The sequence below is a fragment of the Heterocephalus glaber genome, unplaced genomic scaffold, assembly GCF_053883595.1.
Source record: "Heterocephalus glaber isolate CG9 unplaced genomic scaffold, H.glaber_assembly_v1.0 deba00000768, whole genome shotgun sequence".
NCBI classification, from domain to species: Eukaryota; Metazoa; Chordata; class Mammalia; order Rodentia; family Bathyergidae; genus Heterocephalus; species Heterocephalus glaber.
Window position 1 is genome coordinate 12,177,350 of NW_028258162.1, and position 13,202 is coordinate 12,190,551.

Consider the following 13,202-nt stretch of genomic DNA (forward strand, 5'->3'; position numbering starts at 1 on the left):
AATTTTTAAATTACCATTATATTCACTTTAGTGCAATGCAATTTTCAAGCTCTAAAAAGTCTTCTAAAATACATAACAATGAAATACCTACAGAGGTTTCCAGAATGTTGTATTTTTGATGTAACTCTATAAAGTAACAGATTTATCTAGCTTTTGTTGTAAAGTAGAAACAAAATAAATAAAACAAATACAATATGTGCTGGTTGCACAAATGAATAAATACATTAATCAGGTTTATATTAATCAGGTTTCCTCTTAAAATAGTTCTTATTATGTATTTGAATTTACACACAGCTTTCCAGGAGAAGCTTCATTTGTAGAACATGATTATTAGTAAGTTGGCAAATTTATTTTTAAAGCTATTGCTAATGGACAAGAATGCTCTGTGAGTTCGATCCCTGGTTCCAAAAGAAGAATGCTCCATATACCGTGTTAATTATTTAGAGTTTCATGGAATCAGGTATCTTAAGGATGACCTTTTTACCACCGTTTTGCAAAAACGAAACCTGATGAATAAATTAAAATGTGCAGTTATTTGCATTAATTTTTCTTCCAGGAAAGGACAGAATTTATAGGAAACTGATAGCAAATCCCCATCTGGGCTGCCAATGTTTTAAAAACTGTAATATAAACTAGAAATAAGGATCATATATTTACTACTTTTTCCCATTTTAATAAGATAGTAATTGCCAAAGATGACTCAGAAAAATTAAGACCAGATGGCAATATTCCATTTACCAGTAGTCACCAGTTAGTGAGTGACACTACTGATGAGAAAAACAATTTACTGGTTTGCAAGAATCATTTTATAGAAAATTGTTTCAATTAATCCAGTAGGTGGGTTTTGGTGGTAAGCATAAAAAACTTGAAAGAGGTTCAGGGTTCCAAGAAGTAACAACTTAAAGCAGCATATGTGCATTTGTATTTGTTCTACAGCTAAAAATAATAATCAATTCACTAAGAAACTGGTCTTCTTTACTCTGTTAAATAAATAAAAGTTTCAGGTTTTGATTTTTTAAAAATAATTCCCAGAAGCCTAAATTTTTTTAAAGAAACAACCTTTGGTGACTAGCCATTCTGGTTAGTATGCAAAGAAAAAAAAGAGTATGCTGTGAAGATACTAATCATTAGCATCACATTTAGACAAAAGGGAAAATATGCACATCAAAACACTAAAACATTTACATACTACTAAAACTGTAAGGCAAACAATAACTCATACTGAAGGGAAACTAGACAAAACATAATATATTTAAAATTTGAGGCCAAGTTTGCTTTCCAATATTTAAAAGAATGTAGTTCATTTACTAATGAAAAGTGTCTGGTTTGAAAATAATTCATAAAACATGAACATGTATTAGGTGAAATAACCCAACTTGTAGAGTAACTTAAAGGTCTAAGTGGGGAAAAGAAAAATAATGAACATAAAGATGACATCTAAAAATATACAACATGAAAAAAATGAAAAGTTCATAAAACTAGTGAGGTGAATTATTAATTTGTGGAATATTCAGATCAGATGCTAGCTACCTTTAAAATCAAAGACCAGGGGAAATGTGAGGCAAAATTCTAATTGGTAAAGTTTAAAATTTCTTAGTAGCTTGAAGGAAAATTTTAGTTGGAAAAAAGGTTGTATACATTTGGGATCTTTGTATTTTGACACTTCCACTAATATAGTGTTCAATTTTTAGAAGTTTTTGCTATAAAACAATGAATCTTTAAAAAATTTAAAAATGAATAAAAGAACTCTCCCCTATCTCTGCTTAAAATTCATATTCAGGCCACGTAGTGTAAATTTTTTTAAAAAAGAACTTAAACCAACCTCTGCTGTAAACATGGAGTATTCAGTGCTTCTTAAGTGAAGTAACAGGATGCAGCTCTACAAAGCCACACAAAAACTACATGGAAAATTCTGCTTTAATCTGTATGTGGTAACTACAACCTCAAGCCAATGACAAATACTGGAGAAGAAGTTTGGTTCAGGTTTCGTTTTCTATTTTTCCTTTTGCATTAAGCATCTTAATATGGAAGGTGAACTTAATGACTACCCTAAGCTACCCAACTCTGTATTATATGCTAAAATTATTTTCTCATCAGCTTTAAACACTGATTGCAATTAGTATTGAGATGTGCAATTTTAGGTGAACAGAAAGAAATCAAAAGAAAATCCTTCCCACTGTTAGAATTATTCAAAGATAGTAATTAAGCAAGCATCACTAATGTTTTTAATTGTTTTTTAACTCTTTTCAGTGTAAGCTAACAGAATTAAAAGTGATAGCCAGCAATTTCAGTTTATTATTTTAAAGGTAAATTTCCATACTATTTGTGTCTTTAATTTTACCATTGCACCAAACTATCACAGCATGCCAACAGAAATAAATTCACATGGGGCCGGGGATTTAGCTCAGTGGCACCATGCCTGCCTCCAAAGTGCAAGGACCTGAGTTCGATTCCCAGTACCTCAAAAAAATTCACTTATTTCAGTGATTTTTTTTTTTTGTTCTCTAGTTTATATTGTTGTAATGAAAACAGCATATTAAAGCATCACTTAAATTTTAATATACTAAGTATATTCAGTAACTCTGAATTCTGGACAAATGATAAGCAATAACTGTTTTGGTTTTTTTCTTCCAGCACCAGGTATCGAACTTAGGAATGAGACCTTATCTCAAAAAGATTTTTTTAAATGTTATGATTAAAGGACTAAAATTCTAAAGTGAAAATAAACATGCAATAACGTGGTTTCAAATGCTGCCTATCACTGGCAAGAATAACAGTTTCAAATAACGTCCTTCACAAGGAGGCTCCACCGTTGCTGCATGCCTGCGAAACCCAAGCTTACTTGGATTTTGAGAGTAAAGCGGCCCTCCGTTAACATGAGGCTGAGCAGAAAACTGAGCGGTCACAGAGGGAGTCCGTCTGTATCCACCAGAAGATGTTGAGGAAGTGGTAGAGTTGTGTCGAGAGATCTGCCTGGTCATTGTGCCATACTGGGAACCAGGAGCTGAGCCCGGGGCTGCTGGAAAGCATCAGTCAAAGGCAACCGACAAAGAGACTTAAGCATTATTATCACCTCAGGTGACAGATCAGAATGCAGACTCTCAGTAAGAAATATTTATTACTTTGTAAAGCCCACCGCAAAATAAAGAGACAAAGATAAAAATCAGATTACCTCGAGTTAAAAGCAAACAAAAACAGCTACTATGTGGAAAGCTAAAAGAGTAAACATGTAACATTCTTAAACCCTTCAACTAAGCATAATCCCAAATGGTGTTTTCTAATGCTACATATAGTATCTGTGCATTTTACAGTTGGCTCTCTGTAGCCGTGGGCTCCACATATATGATCCAACCAACCTAATAAAATATTCAGAAAAAAACCTGCATCCATACTGAACATTTAGACTTTTTCCTTGTCCTTATTCCCTGAGCGACACAGTGTAACAACTATTGACAGCATTTACACTGTATCAGGTTTGATGAGTAACCTAGAGATGATTTAAATTACACCTTGGTAGTATCTGTAGATTGCATACAAACAGAATGCCCTTTATGCAGGGAATTGAGTGTGAACTCCCGTACCTCTGCAGGTGCTGAACTGACTCTACGGTAATGAAGGGTGACCTGGCGTAGGTTTATAGGTGAACTGTCTCTGCAAACACCATAGTGTGAGGTGGAAAACCTAAGTTTTCTACACATAAATATATTCATCTCTGATTTTAAAACTTCTTCTCCATTGCCGAAATCTTTAGTTTTGATTGACAATACTGTGTAAGTCTGGCTAAATCCAAGTTAAGTGACAAAATATAAACTGTTAAGCCTACTTTCCATATTTAATAGCATTATATTAATTTTTATTGCATCAGTAGATAATAGTATCAATACACTTGACAGTAAAATGATTTTAAAGTGAAATATACATTCGAATAACAAAATATTTACATTGCATTTATTGTGTAAGATTAGCAAGTTTTTCCATTAAGTTGTTTTTTTGTAACTGACAAAACTGTTTCGGAAAAATTTTTGGATTCTGTAAAATAAAGCATTTCTACGCAGCTGTGCTCAGACAACCTATTCTTCCTCCTTATTTAGGAGGCTTTTGTTTTCCTATATTATACTCAAACTAATCTGGTTTTTTAAAAAGATTAATGTTTATATAAATAATACCTAAACTGATCAAAGCATAATGTCATCTTTATCAACATTTTAAACATTTCCTATTTAAAAGGTTAACAGAATTAAACACATCTAAAGTTAATGGAATTAACATCCTCCTCTTTGCCCCACTCAGACACATTCCAGAACCATTCTAGCTTATCTTCATTCAGGTGTCTTAGAGCTCATCCAACATACCGCAACCGTATCACCGTTGCGTATTAGGACAGTAAGCAGGCAGCTAACATTTGGAACTCCTAAGCCACAGCCAGTCATCAATTATCTGAATCATCTACATACATACTAATATTCTAAACAGAAACATATTTAAGTCTATGTAAAAGTCTTCATGCATAAGAATTGTGAACAGACATGTTTTCCAAGAGAGCTAGTAAGTAAATCTCTAGCTATTCCTAATAGAAATATCTGTAAAGTAACTTTTATACTTCTGACTTGTATAGAAAGTATGTAATGTCAAAGTAATTTTTCTTGATGATTCAAAACTGAAAACCAATTGTGTAGCAGTTCCAAACATGGCCTATTTTATTTATTTTAATATTTTACTATGAAATAAATCATAATGCTAAAGGGTATATGATTGACATATAATCATATATATATATGTATTCTCATACATATATGTATGTGTATATAAATTATTTCTTTAAATAAGGCAAGAATCCAGCTCAAGAATATTAATGATATCACTGAAGCTTCCTATGTGGCCCCTCTCCTGGATTTCCAATACCACAAGGTATGTGTTAAACATTCTAGGGGTTGGAGATTTAGCTCAGTGGTTTCACCACCTGCCACACAAGCGCAAGGACCTGAGTTTGATCCCTGGTACCAAAAAAAACCTCAAAACATTCTTTTCTATACAGTTTTTCCCACACCATACATATACTGTAATAAAAACTTAGACTTAACACGTAATTTTTACAAATTTATAATCTTTTACAATGGAATGAATCTGTGTGTACCAGTATGAATGAATTGCTCTTCTTCTGATACTTTTTTAAGATTCAACTATGGGGTAAGTACATCATTCATTTCTGCTGCTGTGTTTGTATGTGAATATACAACAATTTATTCTACTGTTGTGTGACGTTTGCATTGCGCCTCCAGATTTGTGCCATTACTGTTGCTACTACTATAAACATTCCTACGTATGGTTCCTGATCAGAATTTTACCGTAAGTATTTCTTATAATACAGATTCCCAGGCCCCATCTTCTGAGTTTTTAACTGAGCAGGTCTGGAATGAAATGGGATCTGAAAGCTTATATTCCTATGCAGTTCCTGGATACTGATAATATGGGGCTATCACTCTGAAAGCCAGTGCTCTACAACAGTGGTATTCCAAACTTTCTAGTTTTAAGGTCCACGCTTGGAAATTAAACAACCTCAAGAGCCGGGTATGGTGGCGCACGCCTGTTATCCCAGCACTCTGCAGGATGAAGCAGGAGGGTCGCTATGAGTTTGAGGCCAGCCTGAGCTACATATGAGGGCCTGTATTGAACAAAAAGCCCTCGCTCCCCAAAATAACCTCGAAATGCTTTAGCTAGTATGTGTTGCAGCTGCAGATAATTACATGAGAAATTAAAACTGATATATCTGTGAGACACATATGTACACAAGTACATGTTCTATTAGCTAACAAAGCAAGGTCTTGCAGCCTCTGGAAAATTCCACTGTACGATTCTAGCAGAATGAGAATTAAAAGACAAATAATGAATACAGTTTTGACCTCAAACTCTACGAAAAGATCTTGGCAGCCTCCAGGAGTCCCTTAACCATACTGTGGGAGCTGGTGCTCTAAGGTGAAATCTAGAAATGAAATTGTTACGCCTAGGATAGGTATGCATTCAACTTGACTAGGTAACAAATTATTTTACAAAGTGAATTTATCAACTAAAAGACTCCCGGCAGCTCTGTGCTTTCCAGTGGCCACCCATCCTCACCAACACTGCATGAGTAGATGTCAACATTTCTACCTATCGAGTGGACAGAAAACAGAATTTCACTGTAGTTTTAATTTTAATTTTCCTAATGATTAGGTTGAATGCATTCTATTTTCACATCCAGTTCCTATCAATAATGTCTGCAACCTTACGTATCCCCCCTTTGCCCTCTTTCTCTGCAGGTAGGTGTCAATGCTCTGGTACGGTGTTGCTGGACAGCTTTATGTCCTCTGAACTGAAACTTGGCTCTCACTCTCACACTACCTCCTTTCCCACCTCTACCCACACTGCTGCTACGATTTCCTTCTAGGCTGCATGGCTTTTATGCTAACCAACCATGTGGAGCTACTTCTGTCCTCAGCCCTGTCCTCCCCAACTTGGGGAAAATGCAAATGAATTTCATTGAAAAAAATGTTTCCTGACATTCCTAGCTATCATAAAAACTGGGCTGTGTCAGAGTTTTTCAGAGTGTAACCTGCAGGACAGCACCAGAGCCCCACCACACAGGACTTTCCTCTCTCTCCTCCTGCCCCAGCCCCCACCATCACCCCGAGGCTCCAATGCTGCCCATGCCAGGGAGTTCCCAATCAACTCTCGCCACGGGTGAGATGGGGTTACACTGCTTTTTAGAAATGTGAATGGTGACTGCTAAAAATCTAAACAAACAACAAGCAAAAAACACGTTTAGCTGGTAATAAACCACACAAAGCAACATTTCAAATTACAGAAAAGGTCATTTTATAGTTGTTTACTGTGTAAGTAGAGGACTTTCACCAGAAAAAGTTAGTGTAAATTAATACTTGAGCCTCTGGGTTATCATCTGCAACCTAGTAACTACACAAGCCAGCAGTCTGTCTGCCACGGAGAAGTGCATTAGGGACCGTGCACGGTAAGGCCACTGGCTGGCTGGGGACCCAGCCTCACCTAACACAGTGCTCACGGGGAGGCTGGTGGAGCTCCAGGAGGAGGAGGGGCAGAAATGTTTTCTAATAAAATAGTTTACAATTCAGGTCAGAGTGCAAGAAAGGAGAGCTAAGCATTCTGAAACAGCAGAAAAATACAATGTGTTCGAAAGAAGAAAAAAAAAGAAAAAGAGACACCCGCAAGTAAAGTACGTTCAAATGAGGAAGAATGTCACTATGTAAAAATGCTATTGAGCTTATAACTTCATTAACTATAAAAGATGTCTGTTTTTATTAGAAGCTTTTTCTCCTACAACAATATGCTTGAGAAACTAAGAATTTTTTCCCAACAGTTTTAATTATCATACTTTATTTTTAACTATATACATCTTAACACTATAGAAAGCTTGCATTTCATTTACAAAAAAATCAGGGGCTAATACTCTTCACAGATACCTTAATTTGTATACTTTACACAAAGTAAAAGAACTTTTCCCATTTTAATCTCATTTTTCATTCACTGGATCTGACTGAATCTCGTAAGTGTGAAGTCACAGAATAAGCAAACTCTATTACTGACATGCTGACCTGCAAGGCAATATCCAAACTCTTTGAAACATAACTTGCCTTTACAGACATGAATCTTTCAATTGCACTATCACACAACACCAATCTGCTCTTGAAATAGTAAATGTCATTCTTGACTCCTGACAAAGACAAGTATTTCTAAAGCAAAATGGCCAGAAAGTTATTTAACAAAGCTATTAAACAAGTACTGTATGCAAGGAGAAAAGAGCTGGAAAGTCTAAAGACATTGTGAAAATGAATCTTAAAATATTGTTAAATTTGTTATTAACCTTTAACCATCACAAATTTAATAATTTTATCCAATATGATTAAATTATGTCACCTTTTATAATAAAGCTCATAAATACTACCCCATATTAACCACAGATTAATAAATAATATACCTGGTCCAATAGTGGGTGGGGAAGGTGTAGGTACAGCAATGGGAATGCCAATACTACTGCTTCCACTGTTTTCTCGACTTCCACTTCCTCCACTACTTCCACTGCACGTAAGAGGAAAATGTGTGAAAAAAGCAGTGTTAGGGATTTTTAAAAATTTTTAAAAACCCAAGGCTACTAACTATGGTGTGTGTTTGTGTCTGCGCATGCATGCACACACACATACACAAAAATTTTTTAATTACTCATTACAAGCCTTTACCCTCATACCTGAAGTGGCTCTTGTGTTTCACTCTACTTCTCAACATCTGAAACCAATATAGTATCACAGTACTCAGAACAATCCAAGAAATGTATGAGCAATAAAATTTACAGTATAGTGAGTTGACAAGTGTTTAATTAGAAATTGCTATGAAGAGCAGTGAACAATGCAGACATTAATAACATTGTCATGGAACTCTTAGCTAAGCATGAGAAAACAGACTTAAAAATGGCATGATGAGCTGGGGATTTAGCTTAGTGGTTCCACTGCCTGCCTTGCAAGTGCAAGGTCCCAAGTTTGATCCCCCGTACCAAAAAAAAAAAAAGGCATGATGAACACTACAAAAGAGAATATACAACATCCTAGGGAAGTAAATAAAGGTAACCAATACCAGTCTGAAATTAATTAAAAAATTACAATCATCTCAAAGGAAGGTAATAGGTAAATTTCCTGGAAAGATGAACACAACAAAAATAAAAACAGTAATGAAGCTTCAGCATGGATTCTGGAATAGCTGCTATTCTACTTTCTATGGATGTACAGTCCTTCTAGCAATGAGACTCTGCACTATCTAGTTGTTTTTATATGGTTTAAGATCTTGCACAATCCAACTGTTTTTAGTAACTGATGGACACCAATGGAAACTGCAAAATAGGCTCTGTATCACTATTACTTAATTGGAGACTAGGTTTCACTATATTGTTGTTACCTAGGATGGCCTCAAGCAATTCTTTTGCCTCAGCTCCGCAAGTAGCTGAGACTACAAGCAGAGGTCACTTCACCAACTCATACTTTAAATTCAACATCATTTGCTCAATAAGCCTACAAATCCAACAGGGCAAAGATTTGCTGTGCCTTATAGATAGAATTGAGAAAAAAAATCACATGTTCATCTCAACTGATTCAGAAAAGCCTCTGACATAATTCAACAATCCTTTCATGATAAAACCCTTGAAGAAACTAGGTATAGAATGATCATACCTCCTTGCCAAATAAACATAAAACACAAAGTTTATTTCTATATAACAAAAAGCTAAAAATAAAAAAAGATCATGCCTCAAAATAGTAAAAGCTATGTATGACAAATTCATAGCCAACATAATAGTGAATGAGGAAAAACTGAAAGCATCTCCCCTAAAATTAAGAACAAGGAAGGGATGCCCACTCTTACCAATCCTATTCAATATAGTTCTTGAAATTTTAGTCAGATATTTGAGGCAACAGAAAGAAATAAGAGGGATACAAATTTTTTTAAAAGGAAACTGTCAACCTAACCCTATTTTCAGATAATATGATTCTATACTTAGAAGATCCTCATGATTCCACCAAAGGACTTTTACATCTAATAATCTTAGCAGCAAGATACAAAATCAACATTTAAAACCTCAGAGCTGGGTATGGTGGCATCCCTGTAGTCCCAGCACTTGGGAGGCTGAGGCAGGAGGACTACAGTTCAAGGCCAGCCTGAATTACATTAGTCTCCCCCTAAAAAAACAAAAAACACTGGCCCATTGCCTGATACATGCCTGTGAACTAAGAACATGTTTTACATATTTAAATAGTTGGGAAAAATCAAAAGAGGGATAATATTTTGCAACACATTAAAATTTTATGAAATTCAAATTTCACTGCCATAAATAAAGTTTCACTGGAATACAGCCATGCTTATTCATTTACATATTGTCTATAGCTGGCTTTGTGCTATACTGACAGAACTGAGTAATTGCAACAGACCATGTGGCCTACAAATCCTAAAATACTGACAACCTGGCAATTTCTAGAAAAAGTCTGCTGACCCCTGTCCTAACAGAATGAGCTCTTGAAAAGACCAACTATGCCTTCTTGCTATATGCGTGGTATCTAATGAAGTAACTTTTAATAACTGGTTGTTAATATGATTATTTCTAAAAGAAGGGAATACTAGGGGGGCTGGGGATTTAGCTCAGTGGCACCGCACCTGCCTCAGAAGCACAAGGTCCTGAGTTCGATCCCCAGTACCAAAAAAAAAACCTAAGGAAATACTATACTTTGACTGGTTGGTAATTCAATACCCACGAATACAAAAAGAGTAATTTTGGTCCACCCTGAACTTGACCCAATATAGCCTGCAGATATCACTATAATAATGTATTTAACAACAATAGCAATAACAATAAATAGCAATTACCTAGAATCTAACAGTTTGATATGCCCTATTGAGTTGAATCATCAAAAATAATTTTGGTAAAGTTAGCTCTAATTTGCCATTTGCCCAAGTTATTGGGAAATAAAACTGAAGACAAAAGCACATTTGATTACATAATTAATTTGCCTGGCATTATAAAAGCATCTGAACAGTGGAGTGCCCCCTTCTACACTGAAGAAAACAGAAGCGACAAATAGAAAGAGCAAGAGGCAGGCTCCTGGGCTGCTGGTAATTCTCCACTTTCTGATTCGAGTGAGAGTTCAATCTGAATCTGTCACGTGTGACACTTTTCTGCACCTGAGTTTTTAAAGACGCACCGAACAGCTGAATCCTTGTACATTTATAATAATACATAACATAATCTAGTATATTAACTCTCTAAAGAAATTCTTCCTCAGAAGTGAGCTACATCTTTTCTTTGACCCCCTAAGTTTAAGTCATGCTGTATGACTTGTCTTGGCTCTGCTGAAGGGGAGATGCTGAACCCAGAGACTCCTGTATGCTAAGCAGATTCCCAACCACTGAGCCACATCTAGCAGTCCTACCTGGTGCCTTTGTGAAAGACCATTTAAACAATATTCTTTAGCATGAATCCAAATATATTCATATCTCTGTCAAAAGGAGAAAATATTAACACAACCTGTTAACAGTGTAAATAACAAAATATGGTGACTTCATAGGTACGTACAGTGTTACTACTCTCCGGTTTCACGTTCAATATCACCTTTTACAGGAGTCTGGCATCAGTCACTGTCCAATCTAAAGGCTTACCTGTGTGTCCTTGGTCTCTGATTTAAAGAAGCTGTCCTCCCCGGACTGTGCTGACTCCCCAGCCTCGCAGGGCTGGTCATGTAATCATTTGGGACAGTTGGGGGTTTAACAGGCTCAAGGGTTTTATAGGGAGTATTCCGCCTGAAGAACAGCGACAGAGAAAAGGGTAATGAGTAAGAAAGACAAAACAGTAGTATTTCCCCCCAAATTTGTGATTAGCCTTTTGTAACTAGATATAAATTTTTATTTTAATATAGTTTATAATTTTTCTTTAAAAATTCTTAATTGAAATATACTTTTGTTACTTTTAACACAAAAACTTAAATGTGCTACCTTTGCTTAGGAAAAACACAGGAAAGGGTAATTTAAAAACTCTAACCTTATTTCCAAAAATGAGTTATAATTTTTTAATGTTCAATAATATAAAACTTTGAAATATACTTTATTCCCAGTTCATTCACCCACAAGCCACTGTCCTTTACACAGGAAGCTAAGTATCTCCTTTGCAATTTATTTCTATATCGATATGGAGACATAACGAAGTACATTCTGATTCTAGAAGTGATGTCATTAATTTCTTAGCAAGTAATTTTTACTTTTGTAAAAAAGTAAAAAAAGTTTTCTGTGTAGTAACATGTTTTCAGAGGCAGGAGTTTAAAGAACAAAAATAAAAGCTAAAATCCTCTTTAAAAGTTGATTGTTGAAAAAAAAAAAAAAAGTTGATTGTTGAGATCAACTTTCCCAAAGCCAAAAAATCTAACAGGATATCGTTTTTGTGTTAAACTGAATAATCATTCAGAAATGTCCTGGCAAGTATTCCACATATTTGAAACTGTAAGAACTGGGAAGGAGGAAGCCACCAATACCTTTTCTACTTCTCCACCTGGCCTTCTCATAAAGCTGTTCTAGTAAGAGGAGCCTATGATTACCAGTGGATGCAGTTAGAAGCATTCCTGATCTCAGGTGATACTTAATGGGAGAAACAGAAGAACTGCAGAATGCTAACTGAACTATACAAAGTAGATCACTTATCCAAGGTTCTGCAATACAAACATTACTAAATTCAGCCAAAGGCACCACATACATACACGTGAAAGAACCCTCTTTATTGTCCTACTTAACTTTAGATTTGTATTTGACCAAAAAAAAGAGTCAGGTATGGTGGTGCACACCTGTCATCCCAGCACTCGGGAGGCTGAAGCAGGTAAGTTCAAGGCCAGCCTGGGCTACACAGTGAGTTCAAGGCCAGCATGAACTACATAGTGACACCCTGTCTCAAAAAAAAAAAAGAGGACAAAGAAATAAATGATGCTCATTTACAAGAATAAAAAACAACTTTTCTATTACAGATGTCTATATGTACTATTATAAAGCCAGGAGATTCATCTTGGATTCTGCTCAGGGAAATAAAAACCAAAATGTACCTATAAAAGGTATCACACAGCAGGGGTCTCTGGACAGGATCCATACATTTACCTAAGCCACAGAGATTTCTTTTAGTATAGCAACTCTTTTGCAAAATGCAGCTGAATTCTTACCCCAGTGTTCCCCGGCCTGACATGGGAGGGCTCGGCGGTTTCTGAGTAGGAGGATTTGTTCTCGACAACGTGCCAGTTCTTGCAGGCTGGTTATTTCCATGCTAAAATGTGGAAAGGAAAGCTTGTGTTTTTATATCAAATTGTTCTCTTGGTGTTTTAACACCATGTATTATTTTTTTAATATCAGAATGTGAAGTAAGGATTCCCAGACAGTTTTAATAAGACTTTGATACATTTTAAAAAGTGAAGGAACCACCTGACCTCAGTTTTTTCCTGTTACACTGCACCATTCTTTTCAATTTATGACAAAATACAAGTAAGATTACTGGATTTTACACATTATTTGATTGTAAACACGTTCACTGAGATAAAACATTTTTGCACTCAAATATTAGGTTTCTTAAATTTTTGAGATGTGTACATAAGCTATAGATCTCACTGTTAATTTGGTAAAATGCCCAT

At 35.6% G+C, this 13,202-nt stretch overlaps 2 protein-coding genes across 13 annotated transcripts in view; one reads left to right on the forward strand and one right to left on the reverse strand.

Annotated features, from left to right (window-relative positions):
- The window catches only part of Pdss1 (decaprenyl diphosphate synthase subunit 1), a 192,550-nt gene extending 189,707 nt beyond the window's left edge, over window positions 1–2,843 (forward strand). The window contains exon 23 of the mRNA XM_087207151.1: window positions 2,635–2,843. Within this exon, the coding sequence (XP_087063277.1) occupies window positions 2,635–2,715 (81 nt within the window). The 3' untranslated portion in view covers window positions 2,716–2,843. The remainder of the gene's footprint in view (window positions 1–2,634) is intronic.
- The window catches only part of Abi1 (abl interactor 1), a 119,168-nt gene that overhangs the window by 6,070 nt on the left and 99,896 nt on the right, over window positions 1–13,202 (reverse strand). For 6 of the 12 annotated variants that reach the window (XM_004859898.4, XM_021240509.2, XM_004859896.4 and 3 more), the window contains 4 exons: window positions 12,741–12,841; window positions 11,203–11,343; window positions 7,988–8,088; window positions 2,843–3,019 (listed from right to left, as the gene is read on the reverse strand). In XM_004859898.4, the coding sequence (XP_004859955.1) occupies window positions 2,843–3,019; window positions 7,988–8,088; window positions 11,203–11,343; window positions 12,741–12,841 (520 nt within the window). The remainder of the gene's footprint in view (window positions 1–2,842; window positions 3,020–7,987; window positions 8,089–11,202; window positions 11,344–12,740; window positions 12,842–13,202) is intronic. The other 6 variants (XM_004859895.4, XM_004859897.4, XM_004859900.4 and 3 more) reach the window with 2 other exon arrangements.